The following is a 25,454-nucleotide window of genomic DNA, read 5'->3' on the forward strand; positions in this document are numbered from 1 at the left end:
CCACAAGACACCAAAGACACCTACAATAGTCACCATTTTCTTCAAGGTTACGACCATGAATGCCGTGACCCCGAAGTTAATGGTTAATATTCCTATTTCAGGGAACCAGGGTTATGATAATAACCAGTGATGTAGTTGAGGGTATACTCAGGTAAACTATGTTTACCCACTTTCAATTTGGCAATATAGCATTTACCAACTTCTCATAAGGGATACAGAGTTTACTCACTTCTACTATCCATTTGATGTGCACATCCTGGGTAAAGACAAGATATTTTAACAGTGAGCACGTGCTGTGTTGTGTTGTGTTGCTGACAGCTGAACTGTGGCGTGAGCAGGGGGGCGTGGCCACTGGACTGGATGTTCATTTGAGTGTGTGTGAGTATTCTGCATTGAAGTGTTAAAGTGATTTGAAAAAGGTGCTGGTATGCAGTAGGGGTGGTCATTTAAAATAATTTAGTGCTTGAATACTCGAGCCTTAAAAATTACGCCAGATAATATTATTCTACATATGTGCCATAAAAATTACCACGTTAACACTAGAACCGCCGTGGTTATATTCACACCAAAATCGCCGCCGGCAGTCATTATGATGGTACATTTTAACCCTTTGCGTTCCTTTGTCAGACCAGGTCCAACATTACAATGTTCCCTTTCCCGTCCGTTATCATCAAAAAGATGTCAAGCACAGGTCTCTAGTTGTTTTTTTCTCTGGAAAAAGTCAAGAAAACCTTTCAATGGCTGAGTGAGACTGATAGGATCCAAATTAAGCCAAAAAAAAAAAAAAAAAAGGCATATCTGAGCAATACAGGTAGCCCCATGCACCACAGAGATAACACGGACACAAACAAAGGAGACAGCTGCTTCCGCATCCAGCGCTCAAAGAATATCACAGACATTTGCAGAGCTTTTTGAGATGTTATAGTAATAAAATAATGACTTGGATCGCATTATTGAGGAGTTTGGTGATAAAACGAGTGATCAGAAGAGGATTTATCAGTATGCACATCTATAAAGAGGTATGTGAAAAATACAGAGAACCAATGGTAGGGCTTGGCTGGATGTATTTTTGCCATGCAGTACCTTTTAAACCTCTTTTACGGTGAAAAAAAATTATATTTTAAATAGCTCATGTGAAAATAAATTGGAGCTGACACACCTGACAAGCACTGAATAAACTGACTGCAAAGGGTTAAACAACATCAATGTTAAAATGAAAGACAACTATCTGATACAACTCAAAAGTACAACACATCATATCAAACGTCTGCATAGCCAAAACGTTGTATTTCAATGAACAATTAAACATAAAATGGTTTATTTTCTAACTTTCTACAAAAAATTAAAAAAATATAATAAAATAAACATTTTAAAAGAAACTAATGTATTAACAGGTATATCTACATACAAAACTGTAAAAACAAAAGTAGTTTTTAATTTAAAGCAAAACGGTAACATGTGTTAGCTCTTGCGTGTGTCATTCGGTGCAGCACAGAATCCAGGTTGAGCTGCTGCTGAAGCGCTGTGGCTGGCTTCAAGAAATCTCTTTAGAGAGGAATTTTAGGAATTGATGGCCGACAGTCCAGTATCTCTAGATAACAGGATATATATACAGTGCTTGCAAAAGTATTCAGACCCCTGACCAATTCTCTCATATTACCGAATTACAAATGGTACACTGAAATTTCATTCTGTTTGCTATTTTATTTTTAAACACTGAAATTCAGAATCAATTATTGCAAAGTGACATTGGTTTTATGTTGGAAAATATTTTTAAGAAAAATAAAAAACTGAAATATCTTGCTTTCGTAAGTATTCAACCCCTGTGCTGTGGAAGCTTCCAGTTTGCACCGATGAAAGAAATTGCCCTAAAGAGGACACAATTACCTTACCATTGGCCGCTACCTGTGAACCATTAAAGTTGCCGTCACATTTTCTGGATAAAAACCCCACTGTTGAAGGATCATTGGTAAGGCTGTGAATCTGAATGAAAATGAAGACCAAAGAGCATTCTACAGAAGTTAGAGATAAAGTAATACAAATGCATAGATTAGGGAAAGGGTACAAAATAACATCCAAGTGTTTGGATATCCCAGTGAGCACAGTTAGATCAATAACCAGGAAGTGGAAACTGCATCACACCACCCAGGCACTGCCAAGAAAAGTCCGTCCCTCAAAACTCAGCGCTCAAACAAGAAGGAGACTTGTGAGAGAAGCCACAGAGAAGCCAACAATCACTTTGAAGGAGCTACAGAGTTCAGTGGCTGGGAGTGGAGTAATGGTGCACCAGTCAACCATATCAAGAGCTCTGCATAACACTGGCCTGTATGGGAGGGTGGCAAGAAAGAAGCCGTTACTCAAAAAGTACCATCTGAAAGCACATCTGGAGTTTATCAGAAAGCATGAGAGTGACCCAGCAGCGATGTGGGAAAAGGTTTTGAGGTCAGATGAGACCAAGATATAGCTTTTTGGCCAAAACTCAAAGCGTTATGTGTGGCGCAAACCTAACACTGCCCATGCCATCCCTACAGTGAAGTATGGTGGTGGCAGCATCATGCTGTGGGGATGCTTCTCATCAGCAGGGACTGGGCATCTTGTTGCAATTGAAGGCAGAATGGATGGAGCAAAATACAGGAAAAAACTGCAAGGGAATTTGCTTCAGTCCCCTAAAAAACTGAAGCTTGGGAGGAAATTCACCTTTCAGCAGGACAATGATCCCAAGCACAAGGCCAAAGCAACATTGGAGTGGCTCAAGAACAAAAAGGTGAATGTCCTACAGTGGCCCAGTCAAAGTCCTGATCTCAATCCCATTGAGAATCTGTGGCACTATTTGAATATTGCAGTCCACAAGCGTCGTCCAATGAACCTGAACAACCTGGAGCAAATCTGCCATGAAGAATGGGCCAAAATCACTCCAACACTGTGTGCAAAGCTGGTACATACTTACCCCAAAAGACTTAAAGCTGTTATTGCAGCGAAAGGTGGCTCTACCAAATATTAATATGTGGGGGTTGAATACTTATGTAAGATAGATATTTCAGTTTTTTATTTTTCTTAAAAATATTTCCCAACATAAAACAATATCACCTTACAATAATTGATTTTGAGTTTAAGTGTTTTAAAATAAAATATCAAACAGAACGAAATTTCAATGAGAATTGGTCAGGTGTCTGAATACTTTTGCAAGGCACTGTGTGTGTGTGTGTGTGTGTGTGTGTGTGTGTGTGTGTGTGTGTGTGTGTGTGTGTGTGTGTATATATATATATATATATATATTACTGGCTGGCTGTAATTTGGGTTCATGCCCCTTTAAAAATGTGACCCAGAAATAAAAACTTAGTTTTTAAGCGCGTACGCGCACTTTAATTCAAAATACAAATAAATGAAACACAAAAAACAAACAAACAAAACCCTAGCTCCCTAGTAAGCACTAACTAAACATTGGCAGGTCCCTGACTAACGCACAGGACAGCTACGCTGTTTACCTGCCAAACAAAACAAAACACACTCTTGACAACAAAAACTTTTAAACTAAACGTAACTTTTACCTCTATTTGCACCAACAGTTGAGCCCTTCACTATACAGCCACAATACAGAACAAACTGGCTGCACTCTTTAAATACCCTGCACCTGGTTCTCATTTACAATTACCTCCAGGTGCAGGAGATAATTAACAAATTGCACAATTAAATTAATCTAAAGCAATTAAATTAAAGAAAACGTGCATTTTCACATGTTTTTAGGGAGGGAGGAATCTGACCCTCCCCCTGCCACCTTACAATATATAATTAGTCAAGTGTGGACAGGAAGGCTTTGCAGGGGTGACATCAGACCAGAAATGTACACTCCAAACAATGAGGAATGGTAGGTGAATCTGTGATGCTACAGCGTCCAGAGTTTTATTGTAAATAATAAAGAAACAAAGGATTTAAACAAAACACACGAACACAACGTGCTGGAGCTACTAGCACGAAATAACAATTGTTAAACTCTCCTTCTCTCTCCCATTCTCCACTCACAAACACACAACCCCGAGTGTGTGAAAACATGCAGCTTTTATGGAGCTGTACCGAGACTCGATTGCTAATCAGTCATTCAACTGGAGTCTTAGTACAACTGCAAGTGAATTAATAAAAGTGCAATTCCCCGTGCTCACATATTATTTTACCTGCACGTGAAGTGCTGTGCAATCCTCGTGTCTAAATACAAATATACATTTTAAACACTTGTGCTTGTAACCCGTATTTATTTCCCGGGTATTTTATACATAAACACCAACATTAACACACTACAGACAACATAAAACACTAATAAACACAAAGGGGCGAGACACTCCGCCACACAAGCTTTTGAGGTTCACTCACCCGCTTAGCAGAAGTGATGGCAAGCAAGAAAGCTGCCTTGAAAGACAGGAATTTGAGTTCAACTGAATGCATGGAATCAAATGGAGGTTTTGTTAGTGCATTAAGCACTATATTTAACATCCAGCGAGGAACTAAATCCTTCACTGGTGGCCTAAGTCGCCGGGTAACTTTCAAAAGTTTCCCCGCCAGGAAATGAGCTCCTCGGGAGACTGAATCAATTTTTATATGACATACCAAAATGGCTGCCAAATAGACCTTTAAAATAGAGTAGGAGATTTCCCTTCATCAAAAAGGTCTTGTAAAAATTGCAATATAACTGCCATAGGGCATGTTGTGGGTTCACACCCACGAGACAAGCACCACATCTGGAACACACCGCACTTGTAACCATATTGGGAATGGGAGGAGGCTGCCCTGGCGTTTTGCAAGATGTCAGTCACCCTGTTCGATAACACCAGGCGGCTCAAATGTAGCCGTTCAGGGGCCAAACCCAGATCTGCAGGCCCGATGGGTTGGACTGCCACAGAGTGCCCTGCGCCTGACTGAGCAAGTTACGTCGCATTGGCTGTTCCCACGGCTGGCCGTTCAGCAGCTGCATCAGAACCAGACCCTCCTGGGCTAGTAAGGGGCTATTAGGAGCACCCTGGCCTGTTCCTGTTTGATCTTCTCCTGACACAACAGGAGTAGCCCTGGGCCTGTGGCAGCAATATCCTAGGGCTGCTGCTTCGCCTGAGGCTCAGCCTGTGTATGTTGTCTAGGCACAGGACGCTTAAAAGCACACCTGCACCCACTGAAAGTGGTAGCAGGCTATCTCCGGACAGAGCCACCCGAAGATGCAGCAGCCTGTGGTGCTGGCTTCTTCTGCAGCTGTGGCCTAGGGTGCCACTGTGCTGCACGCTTGCGTCGTGGGGCAGGGTTCTCCCCAGGAATTCTGCACAGCCGGGTGGCAGAATATTATAGCCGGGAGCACTTTTAACTGAAAAATAAACCTGCCTTACCTTAAATATATACTATGACAAAGAATTTAAGTAATGTGTTGTCTTTCGTTGATTATATCTGGATGCGCTTTTTAATGGTCTATGTTTTCTTTTTCAATTCTGTTTTTTGTTATGGTAAATTACTGTGCTTATTTAGGCACTCTACAATTTGACTGGGGAAAGATAACGTAGGTTTATTGGAGTTCACAAAAGAAAACACGGCGCACTTCCTTTTTAGCTTATTGCTTCATTTAAATTGTTTTCTTTATGCATTTTGTTAATGCATGTCTATTTTTGTTTTTTGCTGTTCTATTTTTTTTTAAAGCAACTGTTCATTTTAACATTTTTTTTTTTTTTTTTACACAACAGTACTCACACATATTTGGTCACCATCATAAGTGTTGCATGAAACCAGAATGTAATAATCCAGCACCTCTGCACTTAATAATTTGTATGTCAGCTGACAACAGCTGATATCCCATCATGCCTTTCTTCTTAAAGCCATACTGCACTCTATATATGAACCCCCAATATCTCTCAGAAGCACTTGGGTACATATTGTTACAATATCACAACCAAAGGAATACACGCTTTTCTTTTCTTTTTTTTTTTTCTTGGTGCATATGTATAGCTATTATGTACTTCACCTCACAGTGCAATAATACAACAAAAAATTGACGGAGTGATAATATCCCAGAAAATAATCACAATATTTTTTTTAATAAAGTAGCCGGTGCAAATCTTAGGTGGTGGGTTGTGCCGATCGGCACTTTATTTTGACCCCCTGCATTCATTGCCACTATTTTTGCTTTGAAAATAATTGGTCATTTAATTGGTCATTTTTAACATTTTAGCCTCTCGAAGTCCTTGCTAGAAGCAAAATCAATCCTTATTGTTAAAGGCACAGTAGCATCTGCAAGACGGACGGATTGGGTTTTTTCAGCCTGAAAAGGCCTGGGGAGATCCCTGTGGGGGTGGGCGCTTTGGGAGAAGGCGTACCAATTCCCTGGTGGACTCCCTTACATGCTGCGATTGTAGAATTTCTTCTACCGCCTGACCAAATGTGTGGCCTGAGGTGACGGGAGCATCCAGCAAGGCCGTTTTATCCCCCTCCAGCACTCGTGCCTGGGAGAGCCAAAGCTGTCTGGTGCAGCCACCAACACTGCCAGGTTTCTGCCTATAGCTTGTCCACTAAGCTTGGACAACCTGAGCAGCTTCCTCGAGATCAAACGCAGCACATCTAACTGGAGAGACGAGGGCTTACGGGTGTCAGCAATGGACCCAATAAGGTGAGCCTGTTAAGCTACAAGGATGCTGTTGTAGCTTTCCAGCCTAGCAGAGAAAGCACTCTGCATTGCTTGTTTGGACATGCTGCGTCCTTGGAAAGCAAGGACAAGTTAGCAGGCTGAACAAGTAAAGCAACGGGGGCCTCTACTGGTGGAAAGTGGGAAAGACCCAGCTTCTCAGCACCAGAAACCCTGTGCAGTGCATCCATTGAACAGGAAACAGCTACAGCCGTAACACTGTGGTCGCTCGCTGCATTAAAGGCATAAGCTCAGATGAAATCGAGCGCTGTGCCACTTGTGTGTCAGACTCCGCATCATATGAAGAGAGGACTATCTGATCATCCACCACCTCTGAGGCAGTGATAGAGAGCATGTCATCTATCTCATCAGTCACTGTCTGCAAGGGTGCAGACGGAGCAACCGGTGACACTCCTGGCAGTGACGGTGGAGCTTAGCGCTCTCTCAGCAGTTCCGCAAGGATCACTTGTTGGCTCGAAACTGCTTCCCAGATCTTGTTGATCTGCCCCCTGCCTGCTGAACTTGATCAGTAGGCTTTGGAGGGAGGGAAAGTGAGGTGGAACTGTAGGAAGATGGTGAGGAACGAGAGGTAGAGCTAGATATAGGGGTCTTCCTAGCTCAACTCCTACCCTCTCTCTGGACAGGACCACGAGAAGGGTGGCCAGCTTCACTGGTGGAGTGCGGCCATGCCGAGCATTGTGTAGGCATGAGGGATCATTCTCTAGAGTGCAGTGCTACTCGGTTCTCAAGATTACATTTCTTGAACAATGCACAGATATCACACAAAGTGATGTCTGTCAAAGGCGTCTGTGCATGTTCAGGTCCGAGGCACACAATGCACTCCATGTGACCGTCCAGTTAAGGCAGCTTGGCTTTGCAAGTGGTACATGTATGGAACCCAGACATTTTAACAATGCTGTGCAATACACTAAAAAGTGGATTTTTTAATTTTTTTTGGTACTGTGTATTAGTACCTGTACAATGCACTTGGTGCACTAGGCACTCTGTGCCAATACGTCACTCGGTACCGGCACTCGGTACCTACACGTGTACTCTCTCGGCACCGACATTAAGCACCGACTCGATGCACTCGATACCGACGCTCGGTACCGAAGCATTAACCTCAAACTCACAAGCGAGATCGGGGGCAATAACACTGTGTAACAATTTTTTTTTTTTTTTTGTTCCTGGGTAGTAAGAGTTGTTTCCTAATTGCTTATGCCTCAAAAGTATAGAAAATGGCTATTATTCCCCACAAACTTTGCTTTTGTGACCAGGACAGTGATATTTTGAAATATCACTATTTCCAATGAGAAAACGGGTGCTTTTGTGTCTTTTCGTTCACATAAAGTCAGAAAAAAACAACATATGAATCCAAATTAACATGTATTTATACTAAAGTAATACAAAAATGACTACAAAAGATTTAGAAGTGAGTAGTTTTTCGAGATTTACAATTATACTAGGCCAAAAACTATGTGGAGCTGGTTAAGACTCTGGTGAAGAACTACGGCACAATGGGCTGTAGGATGTCCCTCAAAGTCCATATCCTTGATGCTCATCTTGATAAATTCAAGGAGAACATGGGAGCGTACTCGGAGGAGCAAGGTGAACGCTTCCACCAGGATATACTGGACTTTGAACGCTGCTACCAAAGACAGTATAACGAGAACATGATGGGAGACTACATTTGGGGGCTGATTCGTGAAAGTGATTTACAGTATAATCGTAATTCTCGAAAAACTACTCACTTCTAAATCTTTTGTAGTCATTTTTGTATTACTTTAGTATAAACACATGTTAATTTGGATTCATATGTTGTTTTTTTCTGACTTTATGTGAACGAAAAGACACAAAAGCGCCCGTTTTCTCATTGGAAATAGTGATATTTCAAAATATCACTGTCCTGGTCACAAAAGCAAAGTTTGTGGGGAATAATAGTCATTTTCTATACTTTTGAGGCATAAGCAATTAGGAAATAACACTTACTACCCAGGAACAAAAATTGTGTTACATAGTGTAATTCATAGTTACTGCAAGTGGCAGGTTAACAGTATTGCCCACATGCAAGTCAGCCACTGGCTAAACTGCGTAGGTTTGTTTAAGAAATGAGACATACCATATTTAACTTCTGGATCAAGTAGAACTCGGATTCCCTTGACAATAACTGACAGTCACACTGTGTCAGAAATATAATATAATAGTTTAAGAATAAAAAGGGGTGCACAACTAATCTACTATTACAGAAAGGAAAGTCTGTTAGTTAGAGATGTGTTTGAATAGTATTCAGTTCATTTATTGCATAGTCAAACAATTACAATGACCATAACATTATTAGCATACATGGTTAATATACTAATATTAATTATGGCTGAACACACAAAGTGTCTACTTTGCATTAGTATTTTCAATACTCGTTTCTCATTGTAATCAATCAAGTTTCATAGCAAAATGCATGAGAATTAATTCAACTTCCCATTCAGAATGGAATCCAACATGTCAGTACCTAATTTAGCAAATTAGTTTTAATTAACAACCATGTTAATTTATTTAGTTTAGATGTGATTTACCAAACTAATAATATGTTATCAACCTCAATTGATTATATATTCAAATTAATTCAGAAATGGGGCAATGATCAAATTCTTTGCATTTACGAGGCAACTCCTTTGAGTTGCACATTTCAACAAACAAAATGCATTTCTTACACACTCTAAAACAGGAAGTTATATTCTATTCCTAGAACAATTTATCCACTAACGTAATTACATTTGCTACAGTTAATTTTTTGAGTGATAAAGTATTTAATATGTTGAATACTTCAAACAATTTTCAACAAAGAAGAAGTCAATCTTCTTTGTTGATGAACACTGCAGCTTCCCTCTCTGGATCTGAAGTTCCAATGAAAGAAGACTGTACTTTGCTGTATACATTGTGTTGCATCAGCTCACAATGAATAAAATAAATCAAATAGAGATCAGCTTGTTGATTTTCAAGTCTTGGCAGCATTATCTTTGTTGTCGGCAGTTTTCAAGTTCCATTGGTCAGACTCAGTTCAGATAACGCGTTGCAATTGAAAAGCAATGTAGTTCGTAGAAGTGTTCTTGTTGCAATTCTTCTGTACGGCTGGTACAAGACCTTAGGTCCAGTTGCTAGCTATGCTTCCTTTTGTGCCATGCAACGACGTGAAAACCAAAAGACGCTTTCAGATCAAAGCAGTGTCCCGTTTATTGTTTCAGTCTCTCAAAGAGCAAAGCCAGAGCTCTCTTCAAAGCTGATTTCAGCCTTCTCAGAACATCATTTTAGCCAGTCTTCAGACCATAGATTCATCCTTGCAATCAAGCACTTATGCCCATGACTTCAGAAACTTTCTTCAGAGCAATTTAGCTTTCATTTCATTTCAGACCTCACCACTTCCCATCAGAAGCACTTCTCCTGATTGTCAAGAGATTGTTCAGAGACTAGTTTCTCTATGTGGATGCTTAGGTCTCATGTTGGGAGCATTCTTTCTCTTGCCTGGATCCTTGTGTGGCTCACACTTCTAGTGTGGGGAGCACTCCATTTCTCCTACAGGGAACCTGTTTCTCCTGTGGGAAGCTTGCTTAGTGTGGGAAGCGTGTCATATGGACAGCATATCCTTTGGAATTCTCACTTCCACCCTGTGATTGGTCAGTTTGTTTATTTTGGGCTGTGCACGTGGTGTTAAACCTGGACAAAGAAAATAAAAACGAATCAATATGGGTCAGAATAACGGACAAAAATTCAAAGGGCATAATAATAGGAGCATGCTATAGACCGCCAGATTCAGACGGTGAGCACAATAATCTGTTATACAATGACATTAGAAATGCGTGTAGCAAAGGAGAAGCCATACTAATGGGGGATTTCAACTTCCCCCAAATAAAATGGGAAAACCCGGTGGGTAGCGCGAAGGATGAAATAGAAGTGGTGAAAATGACAAATGACTGCTTCCTAACACAATTTGTCAAGGTACCGACTAGAGGGGAGGCATGCCTTGATTTAGTCTTTTCAAATAACGAAGACAGAATAACTAAAACAGAGGTCAGAGAACCACTGGCAAACTCAGACCACAACATGGTCTCATTTGAAGTGTTTTTTAAAACCCCAAAAGTAATGACTAAAGCTAAGGTTTACAATTTTAGAAAAGCAAACTATGAAGGTATGAAACAGAGACTAACAGAAGTAGATTGGAGTAAAATAGAGAAAACACCCACAGAAGAAGGATGGTTGTTCTTCAAAAATACAGTACTAGAGGCACAAAACAATTACATCCCTAAAGTAGACAAATCTAAATGTAAAACTAAATTGTCAAAATGGTTTAATAGATCAATTAAAAAAAATTTTCAGCGAAAAAAGGCACTTTACAGAGCATTAAAAAAGGACCAAAAAGAAAGTACGCAGAAAGAGTACACAGAACTGCAAACACAAGTCAAAAAGGAAGTTAGAAAGGCCAAGAGAGAAATAGAAATGAACATTGCTAAGGGAGCTAAAACCAATTCCAAAATGTTTTTCCAATATTACAACAGCAAGAGAACATTCAAAGAGGAGATTAAATGTTTAAGAGATACAAATGGCAAAATCGTAGATGAAGAATAAAAAATAGCAAATATATTACATGATTACTTTTCACAAGTTTTTACAAAGGAAGATACTGACAACATGCCCCACATATCATCCAGTTCCTATCCAGTTTTAAATAACTTTAGCATAACTGAGGCAGAAGTGTTAAAGGGACTAGGAGCTCTTAAAATAAACAAATCCCCTGGGCCGGATGAGATCCTCCCAGTAGTACTCAAAGAAGTGAAAGAAAATTTACAAACCGCTAACCAAGATCATGCAGCAGTCTCTTGACACAGGGGTGGTACCGAAAGACTGGAAAATTGCAAACGTAATACCGATCCACAAAAAAGGAAACAAAACTGAACCAGGTAACTACAGACCAGTAAGCCTGACTTCTATTATATGCAGACTTATGGAAACTATAATAAGATCCAAAATGGAAAATTACCTATATGGTAACAGGGTCCTGGGAGACAGTCAACATGGTTTTAGGAAAGGGAGATCGTGTCTAACTAACTTGCTTGATTTTTTTGAGGATGCAACATCGATAATGGATAATTGCAAAGCATATGACATGGTTTATTTAGATTTCCAGAAAGCTTTTGACAAAGTCCCGCGCAAAAGATTAATTCTCAAACTGAACGCAGTTGGGATTCAAGGAAACACATGTACATGGATTAGGGAGTGGTTAACATGTAGAAAACAGAAAGTACTGATTAGAGGAAAAACCTCAGATTGGAGTGTGGTAACCAGCGGTGTACCACGGGGATCAGTATTAGGTCCTCTGCTATTCCTAATCTACATTAATGATTTAGATTCTGGTATAGTAAGCAAACTTGTTAAATTTGCAGACGACACAAAAGTAGGAGGAGTGGCAAACACTGTTGCAGCAGCAAATGTCATTCAAAATGATCTAGACAAGATTCAGAACTGGGCAGACACATGGCAAATGACATTTAATAGAGAAAAGTGTAAGGTACTGCACGCAGGAAATAAAAATGTACATTATAAATATCATATGGGAGATACTGAAATTGGAGAAGGAATCTATGAAAAAGACCTAGGAGTTTTTGTTGACTCAGAAATGTCTTCATCTAGACAATGTGGGGAAGCTATAAAAAAGGCTAACAAGATGCTCGGATACATTGTGAAAAGTGTTGAATTTAAATCAAGGGAAGTAATGTTAAAACTGTACAATGCACTAGTAAGACCTCATCTTGAATATTGTGTGCAGTTCTGGTCACCTCGCTATAAAAAAGATATTGCTGCTCTAGAAAGAGTGCAAAGAAGAGCGACCAGAATTATTCCGGGCTCAAAAGGCATGTCATATACAGACAGGCTAAAAGAATTGAATCTGTTCAGTCTTGAACAAAGAAGACTACGTGGTGACCTAATTCAAGCATTCAAAATTCTAAAAGGTATTGACAGTGTCGACCCAAGGGACTTTTTCAGCCTAAAAAAAGAAACAAGGACCAGGGGTCACAAATGGAGATTAGACAAAGGGGCATTCAGAACAGAAAATAGGAGGCACTTTTTTAAACAGAGAATTGTGAGGGTATGACTATTTTTAAAAGCATTCTTTGTCAGTGGGGGAGTTTGTGATGAGAAACGAGAAGTAGACACAGCATGGCTTAGAACCCCCCTCTAAATATTTCAGTTCTGTTAATTTCATACACAGAATGATGTTATGACCCACTCTGGGGCTACAGCACACAAGGCCGCGATGGGACTTAACCAGCACAAATTAATAACAACAGAAAAACAGCTCAAAATTATATTTTACTTCAGCGATTCGGTAAATATAAATATAGTACCAGTCAAAAGTTTGAGTACACTTGCTGGAAACTAGGTTTTTTTCATAATTTACAATGTTTTACGTCGTATACGTTTCTGTAAATACTTGAAAATGAAAACACATGTTACAATATACAAAACAAAACATAAGGAGTATCAAAACAATGTTCAAGAAAATTGAAAATTGGCTCTAAATCTTGGATTCCTCAAAATAGCCACCTTTTGCCTTAATAACAGCCGTACAAACACGAGGCATTCAGTTAGCAAATTTCAGCAGGAAATCACCCGACATGTCTTCCCAGCTCTTCTGCAGCAATTCCTAGAGAAGTAGGGCACTTTTGGTTAGCTTTGCTTTGACTCGTCTGTCCAGTTCATCCCATAAAAGTTATGTAGAATTGACGTCTGGAGACTGGGCAGGCCAGGTCATTAGATTGAGTTGACCTTCATTTTCTTTCTTTGCCAGATAGTTCTTACACAACTTTAAGGTGTGTTTCAGGTCATTGTCTTGCTGAAGAATGAAGGACTGCCCATCTAGCCGTAATCCTGATGGAAGGGCATGCCTCTGAAGTATGTTATGATAGCCATGCTGGTTGAGCTTGCCATGGACTTGGTAAAGATCACCAACTCTGTCACCAGCAAAGCAACCCCAGACATGACACTGCCTTCTCCATGCTTGACAGTTGGAACCACACATGCAGAACTCATGCACTCACCCTCTCTGCGTCTTAGAAATACTCGCCAGTTGGACCCAAATATTTCAAATTTTGACTCATCAGTCCATAAGACCTACTTCCACTCCTCAAACGTCCAGTTTCTGTGTTTTTTGGTCTCTTCCTCTTATTCTGCACTCTTAACAATTGTTTCTTTGTAGCAATTCTTCCAGTTAGGCCAGCTTCACTCAATCTCCTCTGAACAGGTGCTGAAACATCTGTACTTCTAGTAGCATTTAGCTGAGCTTCTATTTCAGGGGCAGTTAATCACCGGTTTCACAGACTTGTGACTCGAATTAACTTGTTCTGTGATTCTGAGGCCACCCTTGGTCTGCCTGACCTTGTTCGGTCCTCATGAATGCCAGTTTCTTCAAATTGTTTGATGGTCTTGGCCACAGCAGTTACAGACATACTTTTTTCTTTGCTTAACTGAGCGTATTTTGTCTTTTTCTGCTTCCTTACATTCAGGAATGACAAACTTGTGCCTATGCTACCTATATTTATGATAATCATGGACCCTCACCTATTAACAATAATTAGTGACAAAAGGTTAATTAGGTAACATGCTAGTTAACTCAGAGAACATCTAACCAAGACACTTTTATATAGGCCAGTGTTCTAACACCGTATTGTACACATTTCAGACTTTTAACTGACTTGGGCTTCAGACTGAAATCCCCTTGCTTTGGGTGACCATTTCATTGAAATTGACAAAATTTACATTTTCATTTAAAAATAAAAATGTTTAATGCAATTCATTTATGATTATCAGCTTATATAAGTACACGTATCATACAATGAAATATTAAGTGTTTATAGACAAGTTTATACAGTTAAAAGTGTAGATAATCATGAAAAACCTGGTTTCAAGCAGGTGTACTCAAACTTTTGAGTGGTACTGTGTAGTATATATATATATATATATATATATATATATATATATATATATATATATATATATATATATATATATATATGGATATATATATGGATATTCAAGGCTTTTGATATTTTTTTATACCGCTCCCCTGATTTATGCCTTGCAATAACTTTGTCCGGGAGTTCTTTTGAAAGTGCCTTGAGTCTTTGCTTTGAAATGCACTACTCAGCAGAGGGAACCTACAGGAACTGTTAAATTTATCCTGAAATCATGTGAATCACTACAATTTAACACAGGTGGGGGCCACTTAACTTGGTTTGTGTTTTTTCTAGTGATTGGTTACACCTGAGCTAATTTAGGATTGCTGTTACAAGGGGGGTGGACACTTATCCAACCAAGCTATTTCAGTTTTTATTTTCAATTAATTTTCTACAATTTCTAGAATATTTTTTCACTTGGAAGTTCTGGGGTAGGATGTGTAGCTAAATGAAAAAAAAAAAACTATTTTAATGCATTTTAATTCCAGGCTATAAGGCAACAAAAGGTGAAAATTTTGAAAGGTGTAGACTTTCTATAGAACTGTATATATAGCATTTAAAAGCAAGCTAGAAAGCTGTAACAATAGATATATAGAGAAGAGATATACACTTATCTGTCTAAGGTGTAATCAAGAAACTGGTGATGATTGTAGGGGCCTCAGCAGTGCCACCCTGCTCCAGCGAGAATCTCTGCTATAGAGTTTTCAGTTTGGGTGTCTTAAAGGGAAACACCTATTTTGTAATGGTTAATATTCCTTACTTGAAAGGGAACACATCATTTCTGAAGACAAATGAATAAATAGCAAACAAGAAACTACTCAGCACAATCATTTAACTGCTTTTCCTTTTTATTATTTAGCTATACCAAAGGTTTTCGAAATAAGGTCAGTAAGGTTTGTGCCATTTTGTTAATAATTATTATTATTATTTTTTTTTTTTTACAGATTGGACACATCGAGGGGCAGCCAGATAGGAAGGGTGTCTTCCCAATGTCCTTTGTTCACATCTTATCTGACTAGCAGCAACTGACTTGTGCATTGCACATCTTCATTAATGAAAGCATTAGCTTTAGTGAGTGACTCCAGCCTCCTCTTAACCATGTGCACAACTATGTAAATAGCTGCTGATTCCTTTAGGTCCACCGTATGAGGTGTAAAGTATATATGTATTTTAAATATACTATGTTATCCTGCCTTTGCCAGTGTTACAATGGCCTTGGAACCTGGCACGCCTTATTGGGTTTGCTGTAACCATCCTTGGCAACTAATATGTACTTACTGTATTTCTCTGCCTATGATGTTAAAAATGTATATCTACACATAATACCCTGCCTGCTTACTGCTTACAGGCAGATTGGTCAACTGTTGTCTTTATAAGCTTGACTGGTCAAAGGTTCTATCATCTCAATATTCTCAGTAACAATAGATTGGTATAAAATAGATAATTGCTCCAGAATGAAAATTTGGGGTTTCTAAAAGTGCTTAGTACATATGCACATTTGAGGATATATATATATATATATATATATATATATATATATATATATATATATTATATATTTATATTATATTTCGTTTTCATAAGTTGGAATTAAAGAAACCCTTCAGTGCCTTGCAAAGTATTCAGACCCTTGGCCAATTCTCTCATATTGGAATTACAAATGGTACATTGAAATTTCTTCTGTTTGATATTTTTTTTTAGAACACTGAAACTCAGAATCAATTATTGTAAGGTGACATTGGTTTTATGTTGGGAAATATTTTTAAGAAAAATACAAAACTGAAATATCTTGTTTGTATAAGTATTCAACCCCTGTGCTGTGGAAGCTCCCAGTTTGCACCGATGAAAGAAATTACCCTAACGAGGACACAATTACCTTACCATTGGCCTCCACCTGTGAACCATTAAAGTTGCTGTCACATTTTCTGCATAGGAGCTACAAAGCTACAGAGTTCAGTGGCTGAGAGTGGAGTAATGGTGCACCAGTCAACCTTATCAAGAGCTCTGCATAACACTGGCCTGTATGGGAGGGTGGCAAGAAAGAAGCCGTTACTCAAAAAGTACCATCTGAAAGCATGTCTGGTGTTTGCCAGAAAGCATGAGAATGACCCAGCTGTAATGTGGAAAAAGGTTTTGAGGTCAGACGAGACCAAGATAGAGCTTTTTGGCCAAAACTCAAAGCGCTATGTGTGGCGCAAACCTAACACTATCCATGCCTCAAGACACACCATCCCTACAGTGAAGTATGGTGGTGGCAGCATTATGCTGTGGGGATGCTTCTCATCAGCAGGGACTGGGCATCTTGTTACAATTGAAGGAGCAAAATACAGGAAAATACTGCAAGAGAATCTGCTTCAGTCCACTAAAAAGGGGGAACTTTTTGAACTTCGACCCTCCTTCCCTTTGGATTGGAAATTTTACCTTTTACTAGAAGTTCGTGTCTCCGGGTTTTCAAGTGCCTAAAGCAACACTGGTTGCTCAAGAACAAGGAGTGTCAACCGGGTCAGTTGCGACAGGTGAAAGTCCTACTTTTGCAAACACTATATATCTATAGATATAATATATATATAATATATATATATATATCTATATAATATATATAACAATCCATGTTGTATTCTTTGAAAGTTATAGGGACTTGATTATTAACCAATTATTTACCAATTTATAGAATATATTTCCCAGTTTTTAGAATGTATTGTTTTATCACATAGTTCATTACATCTCAATAATTGTTGGATTGGAGATTAGAACATTAAAGGACCTCAGTATTATATAGGGACAATGTAATACCATATAATATATTCTAGTATAAAACAATGTTCATGGTCTGTGAGTTTAACAATGCAGGAGTAAATCTCTTTTTAAAATTTTGCTTGTCAATTCTCTTGACTTTGTATTAAAATTATCTTGATGTTTTACTGTTATTTGTCCAGTATTTAAATATTTTAGCACATTATAATAACTAAAAAAGTTGATTTCAAACCTGAATTCAACACACCTTAGTATAAAAAAAAAATTGCAAATTCATTTGAGCTAAATTGAAGACTTTTCTACAGGTGTAGTTATTTTACAAGAAAAAGAGTGCAATTATAGTTCAGTGAATATTTATTTCATCCAGGATTTATTGAAGGGGGTGTATAAATGCTTTGGGTTACAGTAGTCTGACCACCTTTTAATTTACAATTCTGCACAAAGATAGATTTAATTGTCATCTTGGAAAATGACTATGGAGATGGTTTAAATTGCTTTGTCATACTTATTTTACAGATTTATTTGTAAGAGTTGACTGGATTAGACGTATATCTTCAGATTTGATTTCCACTATGTTGGCAATTTCGCTTCCAGTGTTTTAGTTGTGTCATTTTAATAGAACAGTCAGGAAGGAGATGCACCTTTTTATTCCATTTTATCCATTAATAAAAGTGTTATGTTGAATAAAAAGTTGTAGCCTTTTTTCTGTCCTTGATTGGTTGGTGGATGTCTGATATGGTGGTTGGTGGATGTCTGATATGGTTACTGCCAAGTTTGCATGTTTCAGGGTTTGCAGAAAAAAAAATTCTGCTATTGACAGATAGAGGCCAGTATGCCGACAACTTTAGAATTAAGAATATAAAAACATAAGAAAGTTTACAAACGAGAGGAGGCCATACGGCACATCTTGCTCGTTTGGTTGTTAGTAACTTATTGATCCCAGAATCTCATCAAGCAGCTTCTTGAAGGATCCCAGGGTGTCAGCTTCAACAACATTAATCGGGAGTTGATTCCAAACCTTCACGATTTTGTGTGTAAAACAGTGCCTCCTGTTTTCTGTTCTGAATGCCCCTTTGTCTAATCTCCATTTGTGACCCATTTATGCAAGGTTGATTTACATACAGCTTTATATTTGCATACTGCAGTTGACACACTGGAGCAATGTGTGCGCTGAATTAAACAAAATGCATTCTCAGTGGACATTCACAGCTAAACTTTTGCACCACCCAAGGATACCCTTCAACAACTATTGGGACAGGTGAGTCAATGTAGGATTGTGTTTTACCCTGCTATGTAAGATTGTGTACTACGACTATATATCTATATATATATAGAGTATTATATATATATATATATATAGATGAGAGAGAGAGAGAGAGAGAGAGAGAGAGAGAGAGAGAGAGAGAGAGAGAGAGAGAGAGAGAGAGAGGGAGGGAGAAGTAGTTCATTTAAACCAGGTTTCTTTTTTTTTTCTCTCCGTACTTGTCCAGTATGCATTGGCCCATAAAAGAGGTGAATTTCGCGGTGACCCCTCAATTTCACGATTTCCACGAAATCGCGATTTAGGTAAACCCCTAATTATAGGGGCATATAAGTTTCAAGGTAGTTATTTTACCAACCCTTCTAACAATATGCATTTTTTTCTAATTAGACAGAGATCAATAGGAAACTCTCCTATGCTTTTTTTCATTTATGACTAATAGACCTGCAACAGACAATTAAACATAGAAAGATATATTTCCAAAACTCCTAACTTGGCTACGTGGCTTTAGACAAATTCCCTGCTTGTTCTGTCTGCATTTCTTTGAAAAAAGAAACCTCTCTCTCTCTCTCTCTCTCTCTCTCTCTCTCCAGAAGAAGAGAGAACCACTGACTAATCCCGTTCACTCCTTCTCAAATCATCAACGAAAAAGTCGAATTAATGAAGTAACACCAGAACACTTGATTATTGACTGTTTTTCTTAGCTTGCTATTTCATTAATTACTATTGTGGTAAGGTAGCTTCAGTATTAACATAGAAGTGATAACATGTTTTATATAGTGTAAATTAATAACTGAGATTAGAATATGGGAGATCGATAATGGATAATTGCAAAGCATATGACATGGTTTATTTAGATTTCCAGAAAGCTTTTGACAAAGTCCCGCACAAAAGATTAATTCTCAAACTGAACGCAGTTGGAATTCAAGGAAACACATGTACATGGATTAGGGAGTGGTTAACATGTAGAAAACAGAAAGTACTGATTAGAGGAAAAACCTCAGAATGGAGTGTGGTAACCAGCGGTGTACCACAGGGATCAGTATTAGGTCCTCTGCTATTCCTAATCTACATTAATGATTTAGATTCTGGTATAGTAAGCAAACTTGTTAAATTTGCAGACGACACAAAAGTAGGAGGAGTGGCAAACACTGTTGCAGCAGCAAAGGTCATTCAAAATGATCTAGACAAGATTCAGAACTGGGCAGACACATGGCAAATGACATTTAATAGAGAAAAGTGTAAGGTACTGCACGCAGGAAATAAAAATGTACATTATAAATATCATATGGGAGATATTGAAATTGGAGAAGGAATCTATGAAAAAGACCTAGGAGTTTTTGTTGACTCAGAAATGTCTTCATCTAGGCAATGTGGGGAAGCTATAAAAAAGGCTAACAAGATACTCGGATACATTGTGAAAAGTGTTGAATTTAAATCAAGGGAAGTAATGTTAAAACTGTACAATGCACTTGTAAGACCTCATCTTGAATATTGTGTGCAGTTCTGGTCACCTCGCTATAAAAAAGATATTGCTGCTCTAGAAAGAGTGCAAAGAAGAGCGACCAGAATTATTCCGGGCTTAAAAGGCATGTCATATGCAGACAGGCTAAAAGAATTGAATCTGTTCAGTCTTGAACAAAGAAGACTACGTGGCGACCTAATTCAAGCATTCAAAATTCTAAAAGGTATTGACAGTGTCGACCCAAGGGACTTTTTCAGCCTGAAAAAAGAAACAAGGACCAGGGGTCACAAATGGAGTTTAGAAAAAGGGGCATTCAGAACAGAAAATAGGAGACACTTTTTTACACAGAGAATTGTGAGGGTCTGGAATCAACTCCCCAGTAATGTTGTTGACGCTGACACCCTGGGATCCTTCAAGAAGCTGCTTGATGAGATTTTGGGATCAATAAGCTACTAACAACCAAACGAGCAAGATGGGCCGAATGGCCTCCTCTCATTTGTAAACTTTCTTATGTTCTTATGTTCTAGATGTACAGGCGTGGAAAAGTACAGAGCAGTTTAGAAGCAGTAAGGAGAAATTGCATCTTTAATTGCTTTAATCAGAAAACAGAGGACATTGGGGAAACACAGCAGCAGCTCAAAGTCAAACAGCCGCGTGTGTTTTTCTGATAACAAACAAGCTGAAACTCGGAGCAGCTGATTCAAATTCAGCGCCATTCTGAGACACGGACGAGGGGAGGAGCCAACAGCACAGCAGAACAACGCAGTTAAACGAGGCAGTCTTCCCAGCGATAGCGAGTGGAAGCGACAGCGAGTGGGAGAAGTACAGGTGTGGAAAAGTGCAGAGCAGTTTAGAAGCAGTTTGAAAGCAGGTTGATGGCCGCAGAAGAAACTAAACTTAAAAAAAAAAAAAAAAACCCTCAAAATGTCTTCAAGCCAGTAATGTGTGACACCTGCTTGATGTAGGAAATCCGAGAAAACCCAGCGGAGCTAAACCAAGTGTGCGTAAAGTGCTGCGCGATCCAGGACTTGCATAAACTAGTAAGCATGCTAGAAATTAAGCTGGAAGAAGTGAGACAGCAACAGGATCTTGAGGAACTGGCACACCCACAATTCATGGAAGTCTGCATCGCCCCTAACAGACTGAAAGCCACCAGGGAGATAGACGGTCAGAACAGTTGGGTTCAGGTAGGCAGAAGCAGGGAAAAAAAGAAACTTCGTCAAACACAACCACCAGAAATCAAAACAACCAACAAATTTGAGTCACTTCGCAATTTTGATGAGCAGAACCAACAACAAGAGAATGAAAGGAACAACATCCAGGACCCTACTGACAGTGGTGACCAGACAGCAAAAAGAAGGGAGGTCATTGTTGGGGACTCCATATTGAGAAACACAGCAAGTTCAATTCGCAGTTTGGACCCCCTTACTACAACAGTGTGCTGCCTTCAGGGAGCCTCGGTCAAACACATCACTGAGAACGTGAACAGGCTCCTAGAACGAACAGGAGACGACCCGGTAGTAGTCGTCCACATCGGTACAAACAACATTGGAAGAGACATACCAAAATCCCTGCAAAACAAATTCAGAGAGCTAGGAAGGAAATTAAAAGAGAACCAAAACTGTGGTATTTTCTGGTATACTACCGGCACCTTGCAAAGGACCATATGTACAGCTGGAAATAATTAATCAAAACGAATGGCTGAAGATGTGATGCACATGGGAAGGCTTCACCTGACTTGATCATTGGACCACATTCTACAACGAGGACTATCTGTATAGACGGGACGGACTGCACTTAAATAAAAAGGGAACCAGTCTACTTGGAGAAAAGATCCTCGAGCAGGTTCAGAAGCATTTAAACTAGAAAGGAAGGGGGGAGAAATCAACAAAAAAACAGAAGGGAGACCGCTTCAAAACAAGAACAACAACTCAGGTAAGACAACCATTAAATGTGTTTATCTATGCTAGAAGTATCAGAAACAAGATTCTAGAACTTGAAGCTACTGCAATAACAAGTAACTATGATGTGATAGGTGTTACAGAAACGTGGTTGTCTGAGAGTGATGGGGACGAATATAATATTTGTGGGTATAGACTGTATAGGAAAGACAGGCAGGACAGAAGATGAGGAGGGGTAGCGCTATACATAAGAAACAGTCTTGAAGCCCAGGTGTTAAACCTGGACAAAGAAAATAAAGCCAAATCAATATGGGTCAGAATAACGGACAAAAATTCAAAGGGCATTATAATAGGAGCATGCTATAGACCGCCAGATTCAGACGGTGAGCTAAATAATCTGTTATACAATGACATTAGAAATGCGTGTAGCAAAGGAGAAGCCATACTAATGGAGGATTTCAACTTCCCCCATATAAAATGGGAAAACCCGGTGGGTAGCACGAAGGATGAAATTGAAATGGTGGAAATGACAAATGACTGCTTCCTAACACAATTTGTCAAGGCACCGACTAGAGGGGAGGCATGCCTTGATTTAGTCTTTTCAAATAACGAAGACAGAATAACTAAAACAGAGGTCAGAGAACCACTGGCAAACTCAGACCACAACATGGTCTCATTTGAAGTGTTTTTTAAATCAAAAAGAAAGTATGCTGAAAGAGTACACAGAACTGCAAACGCAAGTCAAAAAGGAAGTTAGAAAGGCCGAGAGAAATAGAAATGAACATTGTTAAGGGAGCTAAAACCAATTCCAAAATGTTTTTCCAATATTACAACAGCAAGAGAACATTCAAAGAGGAGATTAAATGTTTAAGAGATACAAATGGCAAAATCATAGATGAAGAAAAAAAAATAGCAAATATATTAAATGATTACTTTTCACAAGTTTTTACAAAGGAAGATACTGACAACATGCCCCACATGTCATCCAGTTCCTATCCAGTTTTAAATAACTTTAGCATAACCGAGGCAGAAGTGTTAAAGGGACTAGGAGCTCTTAAAATAAACAAATCCCCTGGGCCGGATGAGATCCTCCCAGTAGTACTCAAAGAAATGAAAGAAGTAATTTACAAACCGCTAACCAAGATCATGCAGCAGTCTCTTGACACAGGGGTGGTACCGACAGACTGGAAAATTGCAAACGTAATACCGATCCACAAAAAGGGAAACAAAACTGAACCAGGTAACTACAGACCAGTAAGCCTGACTTCTATTATATGCAAACTTATGGAAACTATAATAAGATCCAAAATGGAAAATTACCTATATGGTAACAGGGTCCTGGGAGACAGTCAACATGGTTTTAGGAAAGGGAGATCATGTCTAACTAACTTGCTTGATTTATTTGAGGATGCAACATCGATAATGGATAACTGCAAAGCATATGACATGGTTTATTTAGATTTCCAGAAAGCTTTTGACAAAGTCCCGCACAAAAGATTAATTCTCAAACTGAACGCAGTTGGGATTCAAGGAAACACATGTACATGGATTAGGGAGTGGTTAACATGTAGAAAACAGAAAGTACTGATTAGAGGAAAAACCTCAGATTGAAGTGTGGTAACCAGTGGTATACCACGGGGATCAATATTTGGTCTTCTGCTATTCCTAATCTACATTAATGATTTAGATTCTGGTATAGTAAGCAAACTTGTTAAATTTGCAGATGACACAAAAGTAGGAGGAGTGGCAAACACTGTTGCAGCAGCAAAGGTCATTCAAAATGATCTAGACAAGATTCAGAACTGGGCAGACACATGGCAAATGACATTTAATAGAGAAAAGTGTAAGGTACTGCACGCAGGAAATAAAAATGTACATTATAAATATCATATGGGAGATACTGAAATTGGAGAAGGAATCTATGAAAAAGACCTAGGAGTTTTTGTTGACTCAGAAATGTCTTCATCTAGATAATGTGGGGAAGCTATAAAAAAAGGCTAACAAGATGCTCAGATACATTGTGAAAAGTGTTGAATTTAAATCAAGGGAAGTAATGTTAAAACTGTACAATGCACTAGTAAGACCTCATCTTGAATATTGTGTGCAGTTCTGGTCACCTCGCTATAAAAAAGATATTGCTGCTCTAGAAAGAGTGCAAAGAAGAGCGACCAGAATTATTCCGTGCTTAAAAGGCATGTCATATACAGACAGGCTAAAAGAATTGAATCTGTTCAGTCTTGAACAAAGAAGACTACGTGGCGACCTAATTCAAGCATTCAAAATTCTAAAAGGTATTGACAGTGTCGACCCAAGGGACTTTTTCAGCCTGAAAAAAGAAACAAGGACCAGGGGTCACAAATAGAGATTAGACAAAGGGGCATTCAGAACAGAAAATAGGAGGCACTTTTTTACACAGAGAGTTGTGAGGGTGTGGAATCAACTCCCCAGTAATGTTGTTGAAGCTGACACCCTGGGATCCTTCAATTAGCTGCTTGATGAGATTCTGGGATCAATAAGCTACTAACAACCAAACGAGTAAGATGGGCCGAATGGCCTCCTCTCGTTTGTAAACTTTCTTATGTTCTAATATTGCTGTGCTATTTATAGTATGGTATAAACTGATACATTTACTAACTTTATAAAGCTAGCCCTTGTTTTTATCATGTTTTTATTTTCTTTGTTTTGGTTATTTGAGTTATATCACTATTTTATTTCTTTATAGTTTTTGAGTGTGTTGATTTAAATGTGGGGGTTTCGCTGTTTACACTGTAATACTTGTGTGAGTTGTTTTAAAGGGGCTTGGTTGGCTCTACTAGTTGTTGGTTGAAGAACAAGTTGTATTTGCTCTAGAAGGTCTGTGAGGAATATATTATACTAGAGATATCAATAGCAAGTGTGAAAACATCTCTCAGATGTTTTAGTATTGTGCGTACATTGTTTTATAGTGTGTGAGATCTAATTTTAAAATTAAATAAAAAGTCTGAACTGATACCTGGCCTAATTCAATTATTTTAGTTTCTGGCAACATATTTGCTCTTTGGTTTCATCCCTCTATTAATAAGTTTTCTGGTAGCTGTGCACTTTGTCTATTATCTGCTTTATTACATTCTGTCTTAAGCTCTTCTGTTCTGTGTTCCTACCTCTCCCCTTTCTATCACCTATTAGTTCCTGGGTGTTGGCAGCGGCACACTACTGACAGCTAACAGTACTCGTGGTGCTTCCCCTCCCCAGTAGTCTGGGGGTAGGGTGCATCACTGCTAGTGTGATCCAGTGCAGTCCCTCAGTAGTCTGAGTGAACTTTGTTTCTAAGGTCAAGTAGTTTCCAGGGAGAAGTTCGCTACATGGGTATGTTCAGTTCGGCACATTTCCACTGCAGGGACGGGGGTGGGGTATTGTTGATCTGATGAATGCGTAGGCCTATGTT

At 38.9% G+C, this 25,454-nt stretch overlaps 1 protein-coding gene across 5 annotated transcripts in view; it reads left to right on the forward strand.

The window, feature by feature from the left end:
- LOC121313126 (arf-GAP with SH3 domain, ANK repeat and PH domain-containing protein 1-like) overlaps nucleotides 1–16,149 on the forward strand; it is a 259,165-nt gene extending 243,016 nt beyond the window's left edge. For all 5 annotated transcript variants that reach the window (XM_041245320.1, XM_041245316.1, XM_041245315.1 and 2 more), the window contains one exon: nucleotides 15,594–16,149. In XM_041245320.1, coding sequence (XP_041101254.1) covers nucleotides 15,594–15,668 — 75 coding nt within the window. In that variant the 3' untranslated portion in view covers nucleotides 15,669–16,149. The remainder of the gene's footprint in view (nucleotides 1–15,593) is intronic.
- The last annotated feature ends 9,305 nt before the right edge of the window (nucleotides 16,150–25,454 follow it).

Source organism: Polyodon spathula, chromosome 3, assembly GCF_017654505.1.
Source record: "Polyodon spathula isolate WHYD16114869_AA chromosome 3, ASM1765450v1, whole genome shotgun sequence".
NCBI classification, from domain to species: Eukaryota; Metazoa; Chordata; class Actinopteri; order Acipenseriformes; family Polyodontidae; genus Polyodon; species Polyodon spathula.